General features: G+C 31.1%; 2 protein-coding genes across 3 annotated transcripts in view; one reads left to right on the top strand and one right to left on the bottom strand.

Annotated features, from left to right (window-relative positions):
* Nucleotides 1-14,193, bottom strand: part of Dsx-c73a (doublesex cognate 73A) — a 50,073-nt gene extending 35,880 nt beyond the window's left edge. Inside the window, exon 1 of the mRNA XM_026637666.2 lies at nt 13,321-14,193. Coding sequence (XP_026493451.2) covers nt 13,321-14,127 — 807 coding nt within the window. The 5' untranslated portion in view covers nt 14,128-14,193. The remainder of the gene's footprint in view (nt 1-13,320) is intronic.
* Nucleotides 1-24,964, top strand: part of LOC113398775 (elongation factor-like GTPase 1) — a 104,797-nt gene that overhangs the window by 42,490 nt on the left and 37,343 nt on the right. The window lies entirely within an intron of this gene.

Genomic DNA, 24,964 nt, shown 5'->3' with positions numbered 1-24,964 from the left:
CACTTATAACTATTTAAACCGCAATGCAAACAAGAGCAGCGGTCACGTATACGAGATTTGCAGTGGGCCTCGAATCGCTTAGACCTCTACGATACAATTTTGCGGCGAATAGAAAAACCAAAGAAATTGTGTATAATCGACAATCCGTTCTCACTCCGCGCTCACTTCTGATTTTAATTATAAATGACTTTCGAATGACACCTTCCCACGTTCGCATGCTCCAAATACTGCTAATGGCGTTTCTTGCGAACGGATGATCATGGGCTTCTATCGAAACTAAAATTCTTCGACGGTAGCAATTACATATATGTTCATATCCATGTGGATCACTGTTTAAACTCGTTTACGGATCTTGTTATATATAAACACTAACAGATCTGCGAATCGTTATAAAACAATCTTGTTTTCATCTCCGGTAATATTGCCTTACTGGCCTGCTACGTACAGTTAGTGAGAGGCGAAACCGTCCATTTAAGTATATACCTCTAATCCACTTTTTTTTTATAGCACATCGAGTCGTTTATCACAGATGATATCGTTACAGCTTCGAAACGAAAAGTGATTTTGTTTTTTTTTTTCTTCGTACATAATCCTAGTTTGAACTCTTCCTTTCTAAATTCACTAATACACATGAATGAAACGACTATCGCGTATTTTGTTCGTTTTTTGAAGTTATACTACTTTATGAAAAAGTGATGAAAGTGAATTTTATATTGCGTGATCACAAGTTGATATGAAAACAACATGATGAACTCGCTCGCTAAACGCCAATTAAGTTTTAAGTCGCACGAAATAGACAACTTTACATCTTATCTTATTATACATTGTTTTTTTCATTAAATTGTAAGTTTTGAAATGGGAGTAAGTGTGATAGTAGGGGTGAAAAAAAACATCATAATATCTTACAGTAATTATATTTTTTTTAACAACGCCGAAGAAATAGTACTTCTCACGCGCGTTCGTATTTAATACTGCGCGTATTTCCTTTTTTAAATTTTAATATGTACTCTTGGAACGTTAATTATTAATCACGATCAATACTTGGAGCGTTAAATAACAGCTTGACGAAATGCTCGAGGTCGAAAAAAGTGTAGACCGCTAGTCGACACAGTGTTTTATTGAACACGATTCCGTTGAGCAAAGCGCAACTCGCGATAGGCCAGATGATACACTTTTGTACAGCAAGTAATAAAATCGTAATCGGCCTAGTTTTTAAGTAAACCATTCGTATATACTAACTGCTCTTTCATAAATGACAAACTTATAACTCGTTGAACACCGATTATAGGTAACGAATGTGAAATATTTGTTAGGAGTTTATTTACATTTTATTCCTTGTTTAAGTTCTATATTAATAATTTCGTGCATGTTAGACCCGATTTAAATCTTTCCACAATTATGAATCGTTAATATAATGTATTTGTAGTCGATAACATTAATATATCAGCAAAATTCGTATTATCGAAATATTTCGATATTAAATCCATGAAATTCTATGACATGACAAGTCAACGGTCGGCCATGTTTGACGTTTACGTGGGCGATCGGAAAATGTACGGCTGTCAGTATATTTATATTTGTTTAGTTTTATTTATTTAGTAAATAATAAAACAACAGCTAACCTTTTATATGTAAAATAGCACTAGGCATGTTCCTGAACGCGACAAGTATTTCAAATAGTCATATAAACCGCTATGGTTAATGCTTTCTGGTAATGTTACAATCTTCATTTCGAATTCATCGTGTTACTCAGCAATTACTGTTTTTAAGAATCACTTAGGCCAAGAAGCGCTCGACAATTTTTTTAAAATTTAATTCAGAGTAATTTATTAAAAGATTTGTTTCATTAAGTTGTTTTTATAAAACTAGTTATCGCCTGCAACTTCGGTCGTGTTTAAAGGCTTGGTGGTTAGCATTAAAATGTATGCGCCTATGTTCCTCCAGGGGATTCAAGCTAGCTTTATACCAAATTTCATTAAAATCGGTTCAATGTTTTGGCCGTGAAAGAGTAACAGTCGGACAGACAGAACTACCTTCGCAAGTATAATATTAGTATATATAAACAATAGTTTATTATAAATTGGCATGTCCTCTTATATTAAATAGATAATGTTACATTGTCTTGTGAATTTTCTCGAAATAAAAGATAAATAATATAAAGAATAAACAGATTTACGATATAAATTTACAGTTAAGATATAAAAACTAAAATTCCATAGCTAGCGGTAAAAATAAACATTTAACATTTTTGCACGTATTTTGTGTCGACTCAAAGTAATGTCCTGTTTTAAAACAGATCCGCTACGCTTTCAAATGCGATAAACACGATGTATATCTGAATTTATTGTCATTATTTTTACTTCTATTCGTTTTAATCTTAAGAATCTATAAAGGTATATAACATCACCATTCTCGGTTTACTTTATACAAGCTTTTATTTAAATTGCAATGAAAGTATGTTAAGATAAATAAGTAATTTACGAGTACTTAAATCAATTTTTTATATCATATAAATTGTCAAATATGAAATGACGTTATAAGTTAACAGTAAGTTTTAGTGTAAAAGTATCTTTTTTTTTTTTGTTTTTGGCGCTTTTCAATAAAAACTTTTTTTTTCAAATTGTTTTTTTTCTTTTAATTCATTATTCTTTGCAACGTTATTGTGGTCGATGGTTGTAAAAATTCGTTTCATATATATTGTATAATTTCATTCACATATTTAATTGCATCTAATAAATCCAGACGATATATTGAAAAATATACGAAAAATACATCTTCTCTGCATAATTTTCGGGAATAATTTTACATTATGAAATATCCGGCTAAAATAACTTACATTTAACCGACTACAATAAGGATTGAATTAAATAGTTATTGTATGTTCATAAATTACTGAAAAACTGCTTAACCGATTTCGGTGATACGACAATACCAACTTCGAGTATTTTTAAAAACAATTAAATATAAACTATTTTTAGATAAGTCGTCAGTATTATAAGTGATATATTTATTTATTTGAATTGCAATACAAAATTAAATTTTAAATGGAGTTGAGTTAATATTTGTCGAGTTTGTTCGATTTTTTTATCTAATATCCCATTAGAACTCGCGTTTAAAAAAATGTTAATATTATATTTTAAATCAAGTGATTTTTAAGATTTATTCAGTAAATGTATCCTCCTGGATCAGCAGATATAGTAAATTGTATACAAGAAGTGGTTTGATTATATGTAATGATAAGTCATTCAAACAATTTATATAAGAGACGAATAGAAATTTAAAATGAGGCGGTAACTCAGTGTTCGCTTTCTGATATTTTATCTTACAGGAAAAACGATTGAATTGTACGTTATCGCAATGAAATAAATGTTTTTTTTATGTCATTAAAAATAATGTATTCAGTCTTTATCTATTACTTAATACGGAAAGCAGTAAGTGCCGTTACATATCATTACATTTAATATACAGAGAGTAACCCTCTAACGCTTAATATCTATCAATTTCGCTTAAATTATAACGATATATAAGCCTTATAAAGTTATCAAAATCAACCTTATTCCGTTTTCGTTAGGATCATTTTGTTTTACCATGATCTTCTTAATTTACAGTTAAGATTTATATCTTAATAAGGAACTAATATGTTGTAAACTTACTGTCTGATATTCAATTAATCTATCCGCAGGCTTTAAAGGGATATTTATTACGGTACATTAGATATTAATAAACAATAATAGTAGAATATTAATTCTAATATATTAATAAATAAAATGCAAAATATTTTCGAAAACATTGTAGAATTTAATTTGTTTCTCATTACAAAATTAACTTGAGACTAATCTAAAAAAAACCGTCCCTAGTACTTAGTAGTGATTTTAATCACTATTGTAATATTTATACAACGCTATTTTTTAAATCAATCGATTTAAATTACGCTAACGCTAACTAACTATTATTAGCGGAGTGTGCACACACTTTCGAGTTAGCGTAGTATAAATTGTTGGTGTCGAATTGTGTACAGATAAATTCCAAAACGATATACAATGTCAATCGAATTCTTATTACGAAATTAATCACTTTTTTCTTTTACGTTATCTATTTTCCTTTTGAATTCGTTTATTTAATTTGGTTGTATAGATGTGACGGAACACATGTTATTGAGTAGCTATCGACGTAATCTCGGTGATTATTTAATTTCACTTTCGATTATGTTTTAATGAACTGAGAGGTCAAGCTTCCAAGCGTCAAATAAACTTTCGCCTCAAGCTAAATAATATTATAAAATATTACGCATGCACGATTCTGTGATGTTATTACACGATTCTTTTGTCTCGGAAGTCACGTAATATAATGTTTTTGTTTCTTTTTTTCAGGTGAGTTACTCAGTGGTAACCGTGTACCGACACGTACAGTGCAGGCAGTAAGTGATAATCATGTTTATTTTTTTTCACATATATCTTCATATCTAATAATTCGCTTTTTATCTTTTATCATAATAAATACCGTCCGGCATCGCAGCTTCTCGTATTATGTAATAAAATTATTACCGAACACTAGTTTACAGTACAATTATTAACTCCGGAAGACAGTTAATTTCTTAAGGCATTTAAGTGCAATAAGGTTTTAATTCATATAATACCATTACGTCGAATGTATGCTATGTAAATTAAGTACGTTATAAGAGTAAATAAAATAGTATGAATTCGCTATAAAGAATTTAGCATAGTCATCATTAATGACTGCACATTTCCTATGAATAGAGAATTGAAACTGACGGTGAGGTCAAAGATGGATCATACAGACCTTTTAACACAATAGTTGATAATCTGCTACTTTCTCTTAAAACTTTTCAAAGCGAACGTGAAAAGATATTAAGATATTTAAGTGTATTGTCATAATCGATACAAAGATAATTATTTATAAACTAATTCGTTATCTTATTACGTTTTAAACATACAGAAAATCTTTTAGTTATTTACTTGTACGCAACATAATGCTAAAAAAACGGTTAAATGAAAACTGTTTGTATTTATGCTCACGAATAACATCATATCATTTTGGAAAAGTTTAACGTTACTTTAAGTACCCATACAAAAATAACGTTAATTTTAATCTTAACTGTTTTTTTTTATAAGTGATCTATAAAATGTTTGCCTTAAAGGTTCGACTTAACGAACAGCTATTTAACGTTATTATTGACACTTATGCGAGTGTTCCGTCCTCTCGGCGCTCTAGATACATAAGTAATAGCACTTTTCGCGATTTACCGAGAGTGAAAATCATTTCTAACAACACTGACCATCAAATTAACATACTTCTGTACTTTCTAATGTCATAAGCAACTTTATAGTATACTTCAACCTTAAAGGAGATGCCATAAATATTCACAAACAGAATATTCTAAAGGTGGTTTCTAAAGGACGACTATTGACATTACTTCAAAGTTAAAGGGACTTTCCAAGCAAGTCAACATATATATATTAGGGTGTCTGTTAAATTTCAACTTCGATATATTTTTACGCATACCTTCTTAAAATTTTAGTAACAACCCAATATTGCCTAGAAAAAAATATAAGCCCGTTTTATTAAGCCCGTGCCAACTTCCGACTTAAAGTTCTCTATACTAGTTCCGCGGGTATTGCGCTGCGACCACTAACTACGTATTGTATTTGTTATTTTTTACGTTATTTTTAAGAATTTTAGTGCGTCATTGTTTATTGCAAAATATATTATAAATATGTCGATAGAATTACGAAATGAAAAACACAATATTTTCTTTATCGGATTGTCAGCCATCAAATAAAAGGTGCAGAATTCCATCTAATCGAAAAGTTCACACAGTCAATAGTGTAGATGAAACTTGTACAATATTCGCTAAGTTAAGCTGACTGTCAGTAAAGTGCAAATCTTGTGATTAGGAAGTGATTTTGGGAAAATGCAAGAATTTTAACAAAGACATTTCTGACCTGAAAAAAAATCAAAAAGAGGTGGAAATAATGTCATAACACCTGAACTTGTCGCAGCTTTATGTCTATGCCCAATAAGCATAAGAGACTCCGTTTATATTCTTCATTCGGTTTTAGAAGCGCTTATTCTGAGCAGAAATTAATAATTAAATTAGAAATTAATTATTATGAAGACAAAAAAATCCAGGGCAGAATCAATAAAAACTGACTTTCAGAAAAATGTACCTGACGAAGTCACAGACTTTTTGGATGGCAAAATATTAAAGTTAAAACTACTAAAGCTGCGACATAATATGTTTACAACAATATTACATACTTATATTTACAATAGTATATATCCTTTCGAAAAAAAAACAGTGACCGGACCATCATTGTATGGGCACGAGGACGAAAGGTAAACTTTTAACACCTAGTTTCCGAATTCGCAATGTACTCAACATCCTTCTTGGAGATGGATGTAGTCGTTTCTATATTTATAATTTTATTAATAGCAATTTAAATTGAACGTTAAAACAACACATTTCTCCTACAAGATATTAATGATAAAGAAGAGGTGACTTAGTATTTGTTGATTTAATTGTACTTTATTGACAAAAGTTGTACAATTTAAATGGTGGAAAAGACTAACTATTTAGTTTCTTATCGGTTCTTCTTGGTAAACTCTACTTTCCGAACCAGTGGCAGCACGACGATTCAAAAGTGCTATTATGTGCCTACTTGAATAAAGAATAAAATAGAAGAATATTTTTGATTTGTTTTGTTAAACCTTGGCTCGAATGCACTAAGGCGACTAAAGCTCCTATCCAAAATGTGTGGCTTCTTAAAGAAGAAAAAGAGTAAAAACAATTCTTGTTGTACTGTGTCCAGGAACATAAAAGTTTGTATGCAGACTGTAAAAAACTACATTAAAGATCAGTTACCCCTGATTGATTATTATTATTTTATATTTTTAACTAAAGAATAAAGTTTATCTTATTTTATTTCAATTCTTATTCACTTCATTTGTTGTATTTATATATAGTTTGATATATATTTATGTTAGTTTTATAGCGGACAAAACTATCAGGCAAATAAATGACTTTTAATAAATTTTGTAGCTTGGTCGGCACGGGTTGCGATCATGTTAAAAAGATGAAATTTCATATTTGAGTATGTTTTAGCATTTATAAAAAAAATAGAGGGTATGCATAACAAAATTTAAAAAAAAAATTTTTTGGTCATATAAGGTACACCCTAAATTTATATATATATATAAATAAAATATAGTATCCACTACTGAATTTCGGCTAGCTGCTATTACAAGGACTATCGAAGGATATATTGTCCGCTAGTAATCTACTATTCACGATATATCAAACAAACGGCTTTCTTGATTTTTCGAAGCACGGGATTATATAACTGTCAACTTGAGAACTCGTCAGAACTGAATAACTTTTTTTCAGCCCGACCCAGGAATTGTAGCCTTGTAAATAAGGTAAAATATTTCACCAATAACTGATATTAATAAAATATATATATCGAATTTAAAATACCAAGGCACCTGTAATAAGGGTTTATTCAAACTATTCAAAATGTTTTAATGAAATTCATCACACGGTTAATCATTGAATGCAATACCTACTTATCACCTAACATATAACTCATAAATAGATTTATATCTCGTAAATCGTGATAATTGAAGCGAAGCGTCATTAAGATGCAATAAAAACGTTTCGTATTCGATATTAAATAGTGGAAGTGAATCAACCATAGTAATTAGCGGAGAATGTGAATTTCAAACTTGATTGACATGTGCAGCTTCATTACAGCCCGTTAATTACAAACAAGACTGTTTGCGTATTTCTCTGCCTATCAATTTCGAAACAATTAAAAAAAAAAATCGTTCTAAATTTGAGTGGGAACAATAAAATAAATCTCTAACCAATGGAATTGAGTTACAAAATAGAATTTCGTCGGAATGCTGACGTTCTACGATCAATTGTACTTCAACTACCGTTCAATATTATGTTTATTGAAAACATATCGGTAGTAAATAATTGATTTTGCACACTTTCTACTATTAATTCTTTGGTTTCGCTTTCTTTGATTAGTTATATGTTTTGATGAGTCAGCGTTATAGCGAAAAGATATTCAAGTAATTCGTATTCAGTTCACTTCATTGCTATTAGCGTTAAAACGAAAACAAACTTGACTTATTCTACATTTGTCTGAATACAACATTGTTATGTAAATTTTAAGTCATCGTGATTATTATGAGGAACACGCATAATTACAATCTTGCGGTTAGTTATAGCATACAATTTATACTAGGATTTATGTTTTGACGTCCGCCACTAACGGGTAAGCGGTTAGCCTCTATTATGCAACCGTCTGAAAAAGTTCAAGAAACGTTAGCTGCCCGGGAACCAAGCTTATCCTTTTCCAGAGTTCAAGTCCCGCAATCGTTTATTATTCCATATATATATGGCGTGCTCGTTCTGGCGTCGTGTCTTCAAGGCATATGTTACATCTATGCGGTTAACTACCATAACATCCAATAAAGAGTTTTTATATAACGGAACTTTATAAAAAATAAGATAAATTGTTTTACACGGTTACGATGTAGGTTAAATATGTAAAAAAAATAACAGTAACTATTACATTTCATCTTCTTGATTCATAACATTTTGGATTTTTTTAATGTTTCTAATCGCTCGCTGCTTCTTTCTTAAGGAGGAAGAAATTTTAGAGCTTATTCCACCACGCTACTTCGAGACATATTTGGATTGAATTGACTTTTTTTGACTCATACTGATGATCCTCATAGAATAAAATGTCTTTTGACACTTACCGGTTTGCACCACTTTGCAAAAAACGAGATCAATTGAACATATGAAAAATCATTAGTAAAACCAAATACGGATCTCAACCGAAAACGGTTGACATTCCGCACGTTCTTACTGGGCAACCTAAACCGTTTATTATTTAGCTCATTATTTTAACTGTTACATATAATTTTACCGTTAAAAGCTTGTTTCACATTTATAGTCATATTAAATACACACTTAACCATACTCAGTTTACTTAATCTTTATAACACGAATGTATAATATGGGTGAAATGTTTCGTACGTTACAAAGAAAAAATGTAATGAAATGTCCACGTGAACAATCGTAACGATGAATGAATGTTATGCAATAAATGCAATAACTGATGGCCTTGAATTGAAAAGTCAATGTCGGTCGTCGCACGCGGTGATGCACAAATTACCGCGTCACACGGAAACCTGTCTGAATGGTCTTCATGTTAGACGAGTGCCATACATTCGTTTAAATCTATGTTGACTGTACACACATCTTTTACGTCTATTTATCTGCGAGCCTAGATAAGTTACACTCATTGGTTAATGATGAATTATTTTCTAAAAAACACTGAAATTCTCGACGTAAGTATTCGACGTGACCAAATATATATTAAGGTAGGGCGATAGATATCGCTTCGCCTGGAATGGAATTTATGTAAATACAGTTCGCTATATACTTTATCTATATTATTTTATTTCGCAGTCGTTTATAAGAATTAGTGTAATTATGAGCTCTTTAAATCAGGGAATCTCGTACAACAGATCTTTAATAGAATGTAATAAGTCATCTTTAATAAAAAAAAAATGATAATTACAGATAGATTCTTATAGCAAAAGATTAGTTTACTGTTACTTACAGCGCTACTTCCTTCTGAGAAATATTATCATTGCAATGCGATTCGTTTTATCTGTTTTTTTACGATTCCAATTAGTGTATTGATTTCTTTCGAATACAATTTTAAATTAATCTTGATCGAAAGCGAGACGTATTTTTTTATGAGGGCTAATATTCCACCAGGTCACAATTGTATAGGCTTGCATAACCATTTATATACTTTCATAAATTAAAGGAAAAGCATAACAAAATGACATAACAGATATCAACTAGATAGATACAAGACTAATCAATTATAATTTTAAGGGATTACACAATTTTAATCATGGAAATTAAAAGGTGCAACTCTAATGTCGGAGTATTTTATAACGTATCAAATATTATACTCAATTATATGATAAAACTTACGCGTCGTTCTTGGATCAAAAAGAAATATAAAAGAATCGATTAGATCGTCAGAAGGTAATTAGTTTTCCGATACAATTTTAAGTGCTCAGAGCAAGAACTTTCATTCGATGTGCAGCCTTTAGTTAACCATCTATCATTAGATACATACTAGTGATCGTAGCCGACTCGTATTAAGTTGAGTAACAATAGATGTATTATTTTACTTGAATACTTTCCACTGCAGTTACTGTTTACGACTATTCTAACCTAGTTCTCGAATTGTACCTAAGGTACCATACCCCTTTCTCTTCCAATCGTAAGATAGATACGGCTATCGACTTTCTACCCGCAATGCGTACTGATTAATTAGACACGATTAGTATTAGATTCGGTTTCAGCGATTCTCAAGATTGTTTTGTTACAACTCATCTCAGTAACACTATTCGATTTGATTGGTTACAGTTGTGTAAACAATGAATTTGTTGTTCTACAACGATGTTGGCGTATCTTTACTATTTATTTATATCTATTATTTTTGAGCAATGTATCTCGTTCTGATTAATTATATCATTCGATATTATTTTTATTGTTAATCCCTTTGTTTTTAAATGTTATAATTAGTAATTTTTCGTCTTCTAGTTTCTCAATCCATTACGACTTTAGAGTAAGCCGTCACCAACAAGAACTTCGACTACTCTAAACTTAGTTCTCATTTCTTAAGAACTGTAAACTTATATAAAGTTATTACTTGAAACAGTTTGCAAGAAATCTAAAGTTTTCAAGTATCACAAGATAGTATAGAGTATTGAAATTCATAAAATAATCATTTATTTTAATAGTTTGTAAAAGAAAAAAAAATATATATAAATTGTACGATTATGGTTATCAAGTTATGTAACGTTAAATCCGACAGTGTTTTATTTTAACTAAAGTTCGTATAAATAAAATTATAAAGTGAAAGTTTTAATATTGTTCTCGTAAAGCCATGACATTTTTTTAAGAAACTGCATTTGTGACCGCAAGTGACTAATGAGAAGAAAGTACAAACTTCTACGTGATTAGAATCTTTTTTACATAATATCTTCAAGTCTTTGGTCAGTGCTATGTTTTTTTCAAGAAACGTGGAGTCGATTTCACTTAATCAGTCTATTCTTAATAAAAATAAATTCGACGAATACGAAGTCATATCAAGATTAGCTTACTGAAATCTTAAACTTAAATAAATTTCAAAAAACATAATTTTATATTTCCACTATATATGAATTTATATTTCGAACCGGTAGTATTTTTAAATGTAATTTATTATTGTCTTAATTCAGATATCATGATGTCGACTTTAGCAGTCTGCTTAGGCCGTACTCATATTTACAAAATAATATTTCATATTAAAATATGGCAATATCCCAGTTCTAGTACGCGTGTATGCGTACGTTGCAGTCCGAATTCATAAACGGTTAGGTTAGTTTTATTTCTGAATAATGGTCATTATATGACCGTTTGGTCCCTGTACTGACTGTATAGTGTACTTACAGCCAGATGGCTCTTCAGAAATACAACCAACCTTACGTAATTTAGCTTATTGTTTTTTTTTTGACATATGGATATTGGCCACCTGAGGGTAAGTGGTCTCCACGGGCGGTGGAGATAGAATAAACATAGGTGGACATAGGTGGAATAGACATTGGCGCTGTGGGAAATATTATCTATTCCTTACAGCGCCAATGAGTCTCCAACCTTGAGAACTAAGATTTTATACTTCTTGTGCCTGAAGGCAGAAAGGCTCACTCGCCCTTCAAACTGGAACACAATAATATCAAATATATAATATGTTTGGTGGTAGAATATATACCATAAGTACCTACACAGACGGACTTACACAAAACCCTCCCACCAAATAATTATTCAAAGTATACCATACTCTTAAATAAATATAAGACAAGTATTTTTGACTCGGTTCTGATTTTACCATCCATATATTTATTTGAAATGAGAATAAAACTGGTTACCATGAGACGGCTTTGTTGCTTTATTATTACTCTAACGTCTATTTCACGGAGACAGGTTAGCGAATATGCGTCGAGTATCTTCACAACGTAATCATTTTTAGGGTTCTCTATATTAAAAATAAAAAAGGACATCTTTAAAAAATCACTTATTTTTTAATACAATGCAAATTACCTAAATGTTAATTTAAAATGTGGTCATGTAAAGCGTTTTTAATATTTAATCTCACACATTCAATAATTGTCATACAAATTAATTCCAAGTAAAAAAGTACCTATTATTAATTCCTTATCACTATTTCGATATTCTTCGTATTCGTATTAGGTACGGATCCCTTAATGTGAGCCTACTTCGTATACTTGATCGTTTTCTCATGTGCTATTTCTTATTATACTAAAGTTAAAGTCGAGGAACTCTTGCGATCTATCATTACTCCTTACTTTTTTTTTACTCGCAAACAATGTACATGTGCAAAGCTCTCTTGCAAATGAGTTTTACAAAATGCATATGAAATATTTTACATTAATTGCCTCATATTTACCATAATGCGTTAAAGAATTCTTTTGTTGAGTTTTTTCACTGTTAGAGAATTGTATTTAGAAAAGACACATACCAATAATGAGGCAGAATTAATAAAATATTTCTGTTATTTTTTATATTTCATCCAATATTTAAATTTGATTAAACATAACTTCTTATATTTATTTAAAAATTGCAGTATCGATTGATGCAAAATCTTTAGAATCCACATTCCGAACCGGTAGTAGCTTTAAATATGTTGTAAAATGACGATTCAAAACTGCTAGTAAGCGACCACTTGAATAAATTATATCTTAATTTTGAAACAATATTCGCGATGCCCAAGAATCCTTGTAATAATATATTCTGTATTTAAGTTTAAAGTTTTAATTATTTTAATTGTAAGTGTAAGTACATATAATTTTATTGAGTACAGTTAATTTGTCTTTCTAGCAAGTCTAGTCTTACGGCAAACGATTTACATGTTATGAATATCGATAATGAATTTATTGTAAGACTACGTTTCAAGTCAACCAAAGTAACACGTTTTTATTAGATTTAAATACGTCCCATAAATTATTCATGACAATTTATGACGTGAGAATTTGCAAGTGAAACTATATAGAAACATTGTTTTAAAGAAATGCGTGTTTACAAGAAAAACTTAATATATAATTGTCCCTGACAATAAATATATATCTGCATTAGAAGTTGCAAATATTACAGCTATTAGACTTGAGCGATTCTCGATAATCTTTGAAATTACTGACCTCTTTATTCGTTTGCTCGTTGATCTTGACGTGAGTTTGCTGTGGCTTGTCCCGCAATGGTAAGTAGCCCTCACGACTGTCCGCTGATTCCGTTACAGTGCTCTCGAACAACGTCGTCGACTCCATGCCCGTGCTGGCCGTACTTTCTGTAGACCGCGTATCAGCGGCTGTACTCAAAGTAGGAACTGTATCTTTCGTTACTTCGATCGTTGTTCCCGATGTATCAATACCTACAACAGTTTCCGTACTGTCGCTGTTTGTGTTGACCGTGGACTCGGTTTCCTGAACTACCGGAGTTTCCGTCGTCCGTATCGGGCGGATGGTGTAGCGTTTGGGCGGTTTCACCGTAGCGGTAACGATGCTAGTGGTCGGTGGGGAGGTTTCAATTTTCGATGTTTGCGTCGTTTTTGAAGCGATAGTAGTTTCGGTAGCGACGTTTTTATGTGTCGTTTTTTTTGTTTTCGGAGGCGTGGATGCAGTAGGACGGATAGCGGACGCGGTAGTTTTTACTTTATTATGGGATTTTCTACTTAGCGTCGTAGGACGTTCTTGAAGGGTCGTCATCGTTGGGGAGTCATCCATAGTAGTTTGTACGGTGGGTGGTTGTCTGTCAGCAGGTGGGTCTAACAAAGATTGTTTAGGGGTTCTTGACGGTGGAAAAAAATAGTCCATAATGGATGGGGATTTATTTCGATTGTTGGGAAGCCAGGACCAAGGGTTAAAATCTATAAGTCGAGGTCGCGGTGTTTCGGCGGTAACGGCTGCGATAGCGGCGAGCGCTAGAAGAGCGAACAGTAATCGAGTCATGGCGCGGCGTGCGCGTGCGGCCGCTGTAACGATCGGAGCGGGACTGCGCGTGCGCTGCGAACCAAGAGCCCACCACCGCTCACCCACTTGAAATTGTAGGGTCGAGATGCAGATGCAGCCTGCAGGGATATATCCGCAAGGAAAGTTGTAGAGTATGCGGTCGTATAAATTCGAAAAGCTTTATGGTATTTCACAACGCGACTCAACTAAATATTCGATGTTAATTTAATTTTAAATTATTTGATGCGTTAGTAAAATACATACAGATTATGTCGTACAATAACTACGGTACGACAAATGTATGATTATATTCTTTTTGTGAAATAATCTTTATCTTAGTCTGCAATCGTGCACTAGACGAAATAAAATAATTTTTACTGTTGTTTGTATTATTTTTCGTTCTCTTGTATTCGGTCCAATGTACATACAGTACGTAAATATTTCTGTGTAAACTCAGTGATATTTACCGTTTCTCAATCATAAGCGTAAATAAATAATTTAAGAGCTCCAAAACACGTCTATCGTCTGAAATTGATAAAGAATCGAAAAGTCACCACAAACCGTGGAGATCACTTCTACACGCTCTATTTGTAAGCCACCTCTATATTTACAAAAATTTTAGATCCCACGACATTGCTCTTTTGACATACATTTTCAATCACCATTAAAAATATACAAATTATATTAGTAAATTATTATGACTTGTTATTCGGATAAAAATGACACTCTTTCTTAGAAATAGTGTTCGGTTTTGGACCATGTATCAAAAAAAGGCAATTGTCACGGATAACCCGTACATTAATTTCTAAAATCGTCCGAAAAGATTTACGTCTGCTAAATTCTACACCTATTTTTTTTTTTTTATTTTATGACATCGGTAGACCAATGGGAAAATATGTCACATGATTTTAAGTATCACCATCTATGGACATTAGCGCCCTATGATATTTTATTTTAAATTACATAACCAATGCGCCATCACTCACCCTTCAAACCGGGACACAGTAATATTAAGTATTGCTACTTGGCGGTAGAATTTATGACGAGTGGAGGGTTCCTACCCAGACCGGATTGCACAAAGCCCACCACGAAATAAAACTTTTTATTCGAAATTAATAATAGATCATCTTATCAGATTTACGTACAATTGAAATAAACCTTGCAAACAGCCTCAATAATATATTAAGATATAAATGTTTAATGCATGTCAAAATCATTTCACTCTTTAGAGTGAATTCGTAAAGAGAAATTCAATAATTCACGACAACGTTAAGAGATCTTTAGTGTGAAAATTTCGAGACAAAAAAGTGTTAGTAAAAGACAATACGATTGAAGTGTGAGTGCGTACTTTGTACCATTATGTGAATTTGACTCAGCTCGTTCAATTATCTCTATTCAGAGAATTGCATTTTTGTGTCAATGGGTAAAATTGTTAATAATTCGTAGGTAGGTTTTCAAAAATTTCATATTCGCTTCCCATAGACAAGGAAGTTATTGCTATTGTTCGATTTTTAAATTGCATTTTTTTTTTCAAATTAACATTTTCAAGTCCGTAGAATTTTTCCAATCTGTAATCTGTGTGTAATGTATACACACAAATAGAATACAATACAATACAATACAGAATAGAATTCCGAGATGGGCTTACCAACTTAACTGCTGTTGCCAAAGGAGACTATCCATTATGAAGATTGTGACCGGTATATAGAGTTTCAGAAAGTACTATTTTCTAAACTTCTGAACTAATAAAAATACGATTATTTTCATATATGTTTTTATAATTGCAATTTGATTTTGTTTCTTTAAAGGATCAAATTCTCGAAGGAACCGAGTTTAAAGTAGTAAAAAACACTTTTACCAAATATTTCGGACGTTTGATATAACTTGTCTAGTCTTGTCTATACCGTCTTTATTAAGTTTATAAAATAGGAACTATTGCGAGTATCAAAACTCCAATATATTCATCACAGACTCTTTTAAGCGCCTCGTATTCGTCCAAATTATTTTTTATATTTCACAATCTACTTGGAATTTCTAAATTAAAATAAAGAATAGGTAAGTGGTAATTCACTAGTGGTATTTTAAGCCAGATTGTTTTCAGTGTACAAATACGTAAATATCAATTTGCTATATACGTCGTTGACTGCTCGATTGGGCGTTACTGATAAATATCACACGTGGAAAATGTCACAGGTCCCTTACCTCTCTGATTTATCAAGTGACAGAGGGCTGTATAGCGTTTTACTCGTATCGAATCATATAAAAATATCTATATACAAAAACTAATAACAAATTCAGAGGGGAATTCGCATATTTATTTTTATTACTTCGATTTGTTTTTATTTTTTTCGTGGAGTAGCAAAGGAAATGTGTTATGTAGATTAACATCGTTAGTTATTCAAACTCAAATGAAGCCATTACACGTACATACATATCTTATACACCATTTTATAAAATATTACGAAAGAATTTCAATTTAATTGTAATTTCGCTGGACACAGTCAGATTTGGAAATTTATTTGTTAATTCTACTAAATGTACCGATTATGATTGTAATACGGTCACTGATTAGTTCACTTTAAATGTTAATTAATTTTGACAAGAAGAAGTAATAGAATTTATAAGTTACCATCACTGTTAAAGAATCTACTAATCAAAACTAGTGAAACCTCCTGACACAAATCAATTGTTGCTATTATTAATAAAAAGTTGAATTAATTATTTTCATTTTTGTTTATAACAATTGTTATTTACTACAAAAATTCAAAAATGGATTCTTTGATATTCAGTTGTTCAGTAGCGTAAGATTTCGAAGACCCGTATCATTTTTCAACTCATGCGAATTGTTAGTCATTGTTATGTCTATTTTTACTCATTGTGAAGTTTATTTTTAGAAAATTTTCGATTTTTGACAATCGTAGCCAGGAACTAAAAAATAAAAATAATATTAAATATTTATAAAGAAAATAATCAACGCGGATCGCACTTATTCTCGCATCCATTTTTCGCATGTGATATCCAATCAGGTAACACGGTTCAGCAGAAAATAACTGAACTTAATAACATCCAACCTAGGATAATGATGCGAACATGAACACTTTTACTCATTTCATCGCTTCGTTCCCTCGACAGTCATCACAAACAAAGATATTACGTAATTATCGCTCAATAGCGTAATGATTACTTTCAATGGACGATGAAACGTGTTCCGCGTGTGATTCAGGAAATCCTGGACCAAGTCAAATCGTCTAATAGCATCGCATTGAATAAAAGTTCGAACGCAAGACTGCACGTTCAGTACTTCAGCGTTTAATTTTTTAGTTACTTATTATTATCCTGTACGACAACTGACTTTTATTAATTTCTTTTCTTTTTCGAATTTTAAACATGTTCTATTTGAAATATTAATGTGCATTAAAGTGTTACGGCCACATAAATGGGTCCAGTTTATACAAATCCACATCGAGCAAATAAATTTGCATTCACCAGCAACGTATCGGTGGGAGCGAATGGAAATTGATTATTCGCTATGATAAATGGGTTCTAGTCAACTGTGGGCGTTAAATGCGATAGTGAAATTATCCATGATTCAGATCAAAGCTTATATTATGATACGTTATAATTATTTTTAACTATTATTCAAAGTAGGTTACGACTAAATTACTTATCTTAATTTTATTTTTACATTACGTCGACATCTTATTATATAAAATATTCATATGTCTAAATCTTATGTACGAGTTTATGTAACTAACCCCCCCTCCTAAACGGTTGGATTGATTTCGATGACAGTTTTTGACAGGTTTAAATTGGATCCGGTAGGTGGCACTGCGATCGAGAAGTAAATAAAAATCTTAATTCAACTGGACGAAGTCGGGACGGACAGATAGTTAATTTCTTCACTACTTTTTCTCCTATGTTTGTCAATCGATTTTCTTTCTTCTTTTTGTTTGGTAACAATTGACGAGCTTTAGAGTTATCAATAAAAACATTATGACGAATGTTTTTATATTTTTTTTTTGTTTTTTTTTATTATTACGAATTTCGACCCCATGTCGAGCACTAGTACATATAAAAAAAGATGTATTCATTTTATTTATAGTACAAAGAAAGACGGACACAGACCATCTGATGGTAAGTGTTCATTGACCACCTCTGACACTGGCATTGTAAGAAGTATGAACCATAAATATCTAAGTATGAAAAGCGTTGAGAACTGAGTCATGAAATGAGCCATGACATATAAGATATTACGTCTGTTGTGAGTATAATTATACTGGCAAAGGAATAATGAATTCAAATCCGGAACACAGTAATACTTTGTATTGCTGTTTGGCGGTAGAATAACTAATGAATGGGTGGTACCTGTACAGACAAGCTCGCGCAAATACCTGGATCTCCATTAAAAAGTGGTAAATCAGTAACTGTAGACGTAACAATGTATATGAAAGATTTTGCGGGAATGTAGTCTTTGTATCCTGTTATTTCCTTAAATTTAGATATAATTGGTAATCCACAGTGGATAAAGACAGTTTCTCAATACCGCGTTAAATATTGGATCGTTGAATCAGATAAGCACCGAATTTCATATACTTTTTAATATTTATAAATAATCAGAGTTTTTAGGTTGACTATAAATATGTGTATCATAAAAAAACATCGTGAAATTGAAACAATTTACAAGAAAAGATCCCAGTTGTATGCCGTGCATCGGACCCAGTAGGTAACTAAATTGATTCCCGGGTGGTCCCATCATCAGTGCCTCATTAGATTACTGTGTAAAAACCACAATGTTATTGCAAACTAAAAAAGATGAGAAACTTTGTATCTCGTTCTAGACTTTCACATTTCTATAAAGGTTATTAATATCAAGCAGAGCCTCGTAACCTTTATAATACTAATATTATGGAGAGCGAAATATAGTTCTTTTTTTTTATTTTAACAACTTTGATAAAATTATCTACGATGCATTCGATACAAGTGGGACTTTATATTTTTATAGACTTTACTTTTAGGAAAGTATTGATTACTTATTCAAAATTGTAATCCTTAACAATCTAATAATAGTTTTTTTTTTAATTTAAAATTCTTTGAGTGTATCTGTGAAATAAACGTAGAAAATAAAATATGAAACTGATAAAGAGTTATGACTTGCTCGTGACTCCGTTCGCGTGGTGTCCAATTTGAAGGAATGACTCGCGCGCAGCCTTTTGTAAAATGTTTGTATTAATTCCTTCGTGGGCGTGCGCATAGCAACTCAGGGAACGGATTTATTTTTTTACTATAAGTTATTACATATACATTAATTATGAATAATCTGACAAACTCAATTGATATCTTATTTAAAGTTTCTGCTCAGCTCACTGAATGTTATACTTCCGTCTGGTAGATCTCGATAATAATTTGAGATGTTGTCGTTTTGGTGAGTTCACAATCTTCAGATAAATTCTTTATGACTCGTGTGAACTCGGGATAGACAGCTTGTACAAAGAGTGGAGGTCTGACACTTTCCTATGGTGAAAACTGGGCAGGATTGGTTTGTACTCTTCAATATTATTGCTAGCCATGGTGGACGACTATCGTCTGTGTAGTGGTGACACGGTGTAATGGGGTCGAGAGCAATCTTCCCCTGAGCTAAACTTGAAAAAAAACTGCCAAGATAGGCAAAATCGAGACGAGTTTCCTGGCTTCAAAATGATTTCGACGGGTAAACATCGCAGGCGTATGGTTGAATATAAAAAAAATAATCATTACCAATTATTACTGCATTTTCCCATATTTACCGACTATGAATACATTTGAACATATAAAAAATAAAGTATTGAACATAACCTCCTTTCCTGATTTTCAATAAAATATGTTTTAAAATAGAATATTAATCGTAATGTTTTTAGATTGGTTCTTTTGAACAATTTCAATTTAGATTATTCTATAAGCGGAGAGTTTTGTTGGGTTAAATTGTCCGCAACTTTCTATCAATTTTCTGATAAATTGTACAATTAGAGGCCTAACTGTTGCATTGAAAAATAAAATAATTGCATACTTGCTTCGACTTCGTACTCGTATAATTCTGAGTGTCTTGATTTTTTTTTAAATATATAATACCACGCCACATTACTTTAGTTTTAATTATATTTTTACTTTTCTGTAGTAGTACTATATGCTAGTCTGTTTGAGTGGGCATCTAGATTTCGTATAATCTTCCACCACATAGCAATTCTTAATATTTCATTGTTCCAGTTCAACGAATGAGAAATATCTCCGAAACTACAAAAGTTTAAATTAACACTTTTATAATGCAAATTCCAAAATTTATCACGTAACCTAAGTTATGATAATAGTTTATTTAAATAGATACATATATCTTCATTTCAAAATTTCGTAAATTTATATACAGATTATTTGTAATATAATTTGATACATTTTATTACAATTTGCAAACTAATAATGCGGATACCACATAATGGTATCATGGCATTTAAATAAAAGCCATACGAATTTGATATTAATGAGAAGATGAACAAGCAAATTTCAATTTAAATTACTGCGGAGCGCCAACGCAATCGTTTACCTCCCATTTTAACGTACATTGCTTATTTCGTATATCTATTTTATAGCCACTAAAGGATATATGGTGTAATGAATTTTCCAAATACACTAATCAACGCAACGAAAGTGTAATTCACTTGATTTCCATCTAGAATGCAAATAAGTTATAATGATACTTTCGAATTGCTTTATCCAATTCATTTTCCTTTATTACAAAAAGTATTTATAATTTAAGTTATTTTTAACAATGATTTACAAAAGAGAGTTTTGGTTTTTTTTTTGGCTTAAAAATTATACATAGGTATTTTGATTTAGCGTTCATTATAAAACTATCATGTTAATGATTATAATTTTTTACCATTTTTGTTTTGCTACAATTCAATTTGAAAGTTATTACTTAATCGTGAGCGTATCAATTCTGTAAAGTCGTTAATATAATAGGGTCTAAACAGTCGTTCCGTCTCTAAATAATAAAATCCATACATACATACTTATTACGTCTTTAAATTAGTAAATGAAAATTTCAAATGTAAGAATTATACGAAATTTACTATATTTAAGATTATATAAGCTACGTATAATCACTCTTAACTTCTCAAGTAGATTATATCAGTACGGATTTTGAGAAAGCCTTCAACATTATATTTCATTATATACTCCTTCTAAGACTTGCCGCTGGTGTAAGTGGTGATCGCGATCTTTACAGCTGGTCTTTAAGCCTTATCGTACATATCAATACCAACCTGTAATCGTTGAAAATATGCAAAACTAATTTTGCTAACAAACTGTTCTTCTAGGCGTTACCCAAGGATCAATATCGGGACCTCTTTTCTATTCATAAATATTCGTGATTTAAGAAACAGAATTGTATACTTAATAAATATTTATATCTAATTTTTAATACAGTTAATGCAAATATAAATAATATTAATTAAGAAGAATGTTCATAAAACACATGGATCCAAATAAATACAAAGTAACCAACATCTTGGTCTTGTACGAATTACAAAACTCTGATCCGATTCAAAAATATAATATATTACATATATTACAAAAGTTTAAAGTTTTCAGCCTACTGGAATACACAGTATATCACACATAAGATACAAATGTATAGCCAGATTTAAATAAAATGTAGTTGCTATTTTTATTTTTTATAACTCCTATATAAATATCACGTCGTCTCTTGTTTGTTCGTTATTATATACGAATGTATTTATATATAACTTATAGTTATTCGTATGTACAACACGACTACATTTATTTAATAAGTGTACAAATACAATTGTATTTTAAATAGTTTTGAAATTACACCTGCAATATAGTAAATGTGCGTCAGTCAGAGGCGTACGAGAGACACTTTAATATATTTCGTGAGCCTGTGAGTCGCTCAAATTACAGTGGAAATTCAGTCATGTCTTGGATTGCCGCAACATCATAATAAGCATTTAAACAAAGCTAATGCTTTTAACAAAAACTTTATTAATAAATAGAAAGTAATATAGCAACAAAAAAATTGCGCTCGTGTACTTGGCAAAAATGCATCGACATTGGTTCTAAAACATATACCTTTGATCCTTCAATCATTCGAATCACATTCGCTATTCCTACACGCACCCAATCACGAGCGCACGCGCCTTCACTAACTCGTATTCGTGCTATACAAAGCGCGGCCGCGAACTTTAAAATATTACATAGAATGAGAATAATTCGTATGTGTAAATATGTATAGTATAATTTGCTGGTAGAGTCGATTTACCACAGGTGGTAAAAACACAGAGATCAAACGTGTGTCGGCTGAAAATCTGCCTCAAATTCCCTCTCAAAAGAAGAGGACCTTTTAAACTAGGAGTAAGATTTACTGATATTAGTTATTCGTTTACGAAATTATCTACAGTCTTTTAAAACCGTATAAATTAAATGTTACGTTTCATTTATTAGAGCCTTAACAACTATTATGACCTATTCCAATTTGTGGAATACCAATTTTAAACCAACTACCTATATAGCTACCACCGTGGTAAATGGCTTTAACATCCGCTAAGATTATCGCCTACTGTGTCAAATGCAAATCCAATTTACATCTTGTAATTTTTAATCTCATTCCATGGAAATTTAATGCTTTACTTATAAAAATAAACGAAAAAAATCTTAAAAAAAGTCTAATTTTTTTTTTAATATTAGTCATAATAAATAAGAATTCAAACAATATTAAAGCTAAGTTATGAAGCGTTATATCAAATACATTTCCAAAATCATCCATTGTACATATTTACCGTTTACGTTGCAGACCTACATCAGAAATTTTCAAACTAGAAACTTTAAACAATTTCGACCGTATTTCTATACAAATAAAGTAGAATTTATTGAAGTCTTGAAAATACTATGTCAATTCACTGCGAAAATCACGAATTATTGAAATAAAGCTTGTGCCATTATAGTTGGGTAGCTGAAATCGTGGTTCCCTAACTGTACTTGTTGTTACGGTGACGATGGAAGTATAGATTTTCTAGCGAGTGCCACTTAAAAGCGAAATGAGCCAATATGTATGACATAGAAAATCTCTGTCTCCCGTTTACGGAGTAAAGATTCTTCATTTATATATGTATTACGCCTATTTATGTTAATGATTTATGTATTATAATTGGGTATTTTATATATAATTCGAGCTGTCTTACTGGTCTAGCGGCTAACGGAAATCGCAAATCTCAATGTACTAGATTGATACCCCGAGTAGTGTTAGTATTTGATTGGTATATCATAGTTTTAAATGTGTAATATCAACCTTGAATTTGGATGTTGACGATGTAGATGATACCGTGCCTCAGAAAGCACGTGAAAACGTGGGTCCTGCGAGCGAACACTTTCTGATTGACCGTCCTATCAGATTATGACTATGACCGACTAGAATACTGTGTAAAATATAGCCTGCGTAGTTGACTAGTTTTCAGAGTAGCCACCGTGACCGATATCGGTCAGAAAGATATCATCAATATCAATAATCAATAAGAACATCTATCGGCAAAGCAAACTCCCTGATTCACAGTATTTGATTTTGTATTAAAATTCTGCAGATAGTATTACATTTCGCTAATTAAATTTAAATTTAAGAACATCTTTCGGCAACGGAAACTCCTTGATTCACAGTATTTGATTTTGTATTAAAATTCTGCAGATATTATTACATTTCGCTAATTAAATTTAAAGTTTATATTTTTATAAAAAAAAAAGAAATAAACGAATTGTTGCATATTTTTTACTGTTAAATTTATCTAATGTTATAAACAGCCTAAGTTACTAAGTAAGTTGTAAGTACTTATAATATTAAAACAAATGTATAGATAAAATAAACATGTGTTAAAACCGAACTTATATTTAACGCATACTAACATTTATATTTTTTAACTTTCGTTTTTGAAGATCGATTAATAAAACATTATAAATAATTCCCTAAGTATAAGATTGTTTGTTGCGTACTCAAAATCTGTGGTTTCATTAAAGCTTTCTTATAGCAACCGACCATCATTGCATTTTCTTTCTTCTGATATTATCTTATATCCCACGCTAACATCATGTATGATGATATATTTGTCTATTAAACTCTAGTCAACAAACCTGGAGTATAAAACCCTGCATTTTTTATTAAGGGTGTACATATACCAACGTATATTAATAGGTCTAAATACAAGAATCAATCAGCTTTAAAATTAGAAATAAATTAATTTTAAAATACAATATAAATTTATTTTTTTTGTGTATTTACTCTTTTGGTTTTATTTACGAGTAAAGTAATATTTTATATAATAAAACGTATGCACCAGCTGTTGAATTACCTAATAAATTAAATAATAAATACATTCAGTTAACTTAAAACAAAATGAGATGAAAATGTTTTCCAAGTCGTCTTTCTAACACAAGGTTTGGGATCTGTATTTATTTTATAAAATAAACACAATGAAACTAGATTACTGAGTGTATTGCTCACACAAATAATAAAAATAACACGTCAATACAAATCCGTACAAAGTAAATTGACATAATGGACAGTACATTACGTGACCTCAAATCACATTATTTTACTAGTCTAGAAGTAGTCTAGATTTATATATTAATCTTATAGTCTGGAAACCTTTCAATCTGATCAAAACTAATATTAGATTGATTTTACGTGATTATGATATAGAACGAGTATCTTAGTCACAGATATATCTATATATTGTGTGTAGTATGCACATGATTCCATCCTCGTAAAGGCTAAATGCCACTTTTCTTTAATTTAAATAGCCAC

This window comes from Vanessa tameamea, chromosome 14 (assembly GCF_037043105.1).
Source record: "Vanessa tameamea isolate UH-Manoa-2023 chromosome 14, ilVanTame1 primary haplotype, whole genome shotgun sequence".
Lineage (NCBI taxonomy): Eukaryota > Metazoa > Arthropoda > Insecta > Lepidoptera > Nymphalidae > Vanessa > Vanessa tameamea.
This window is presented reverse-complemented; position numbering and strand designations above follow the sequence as displayed.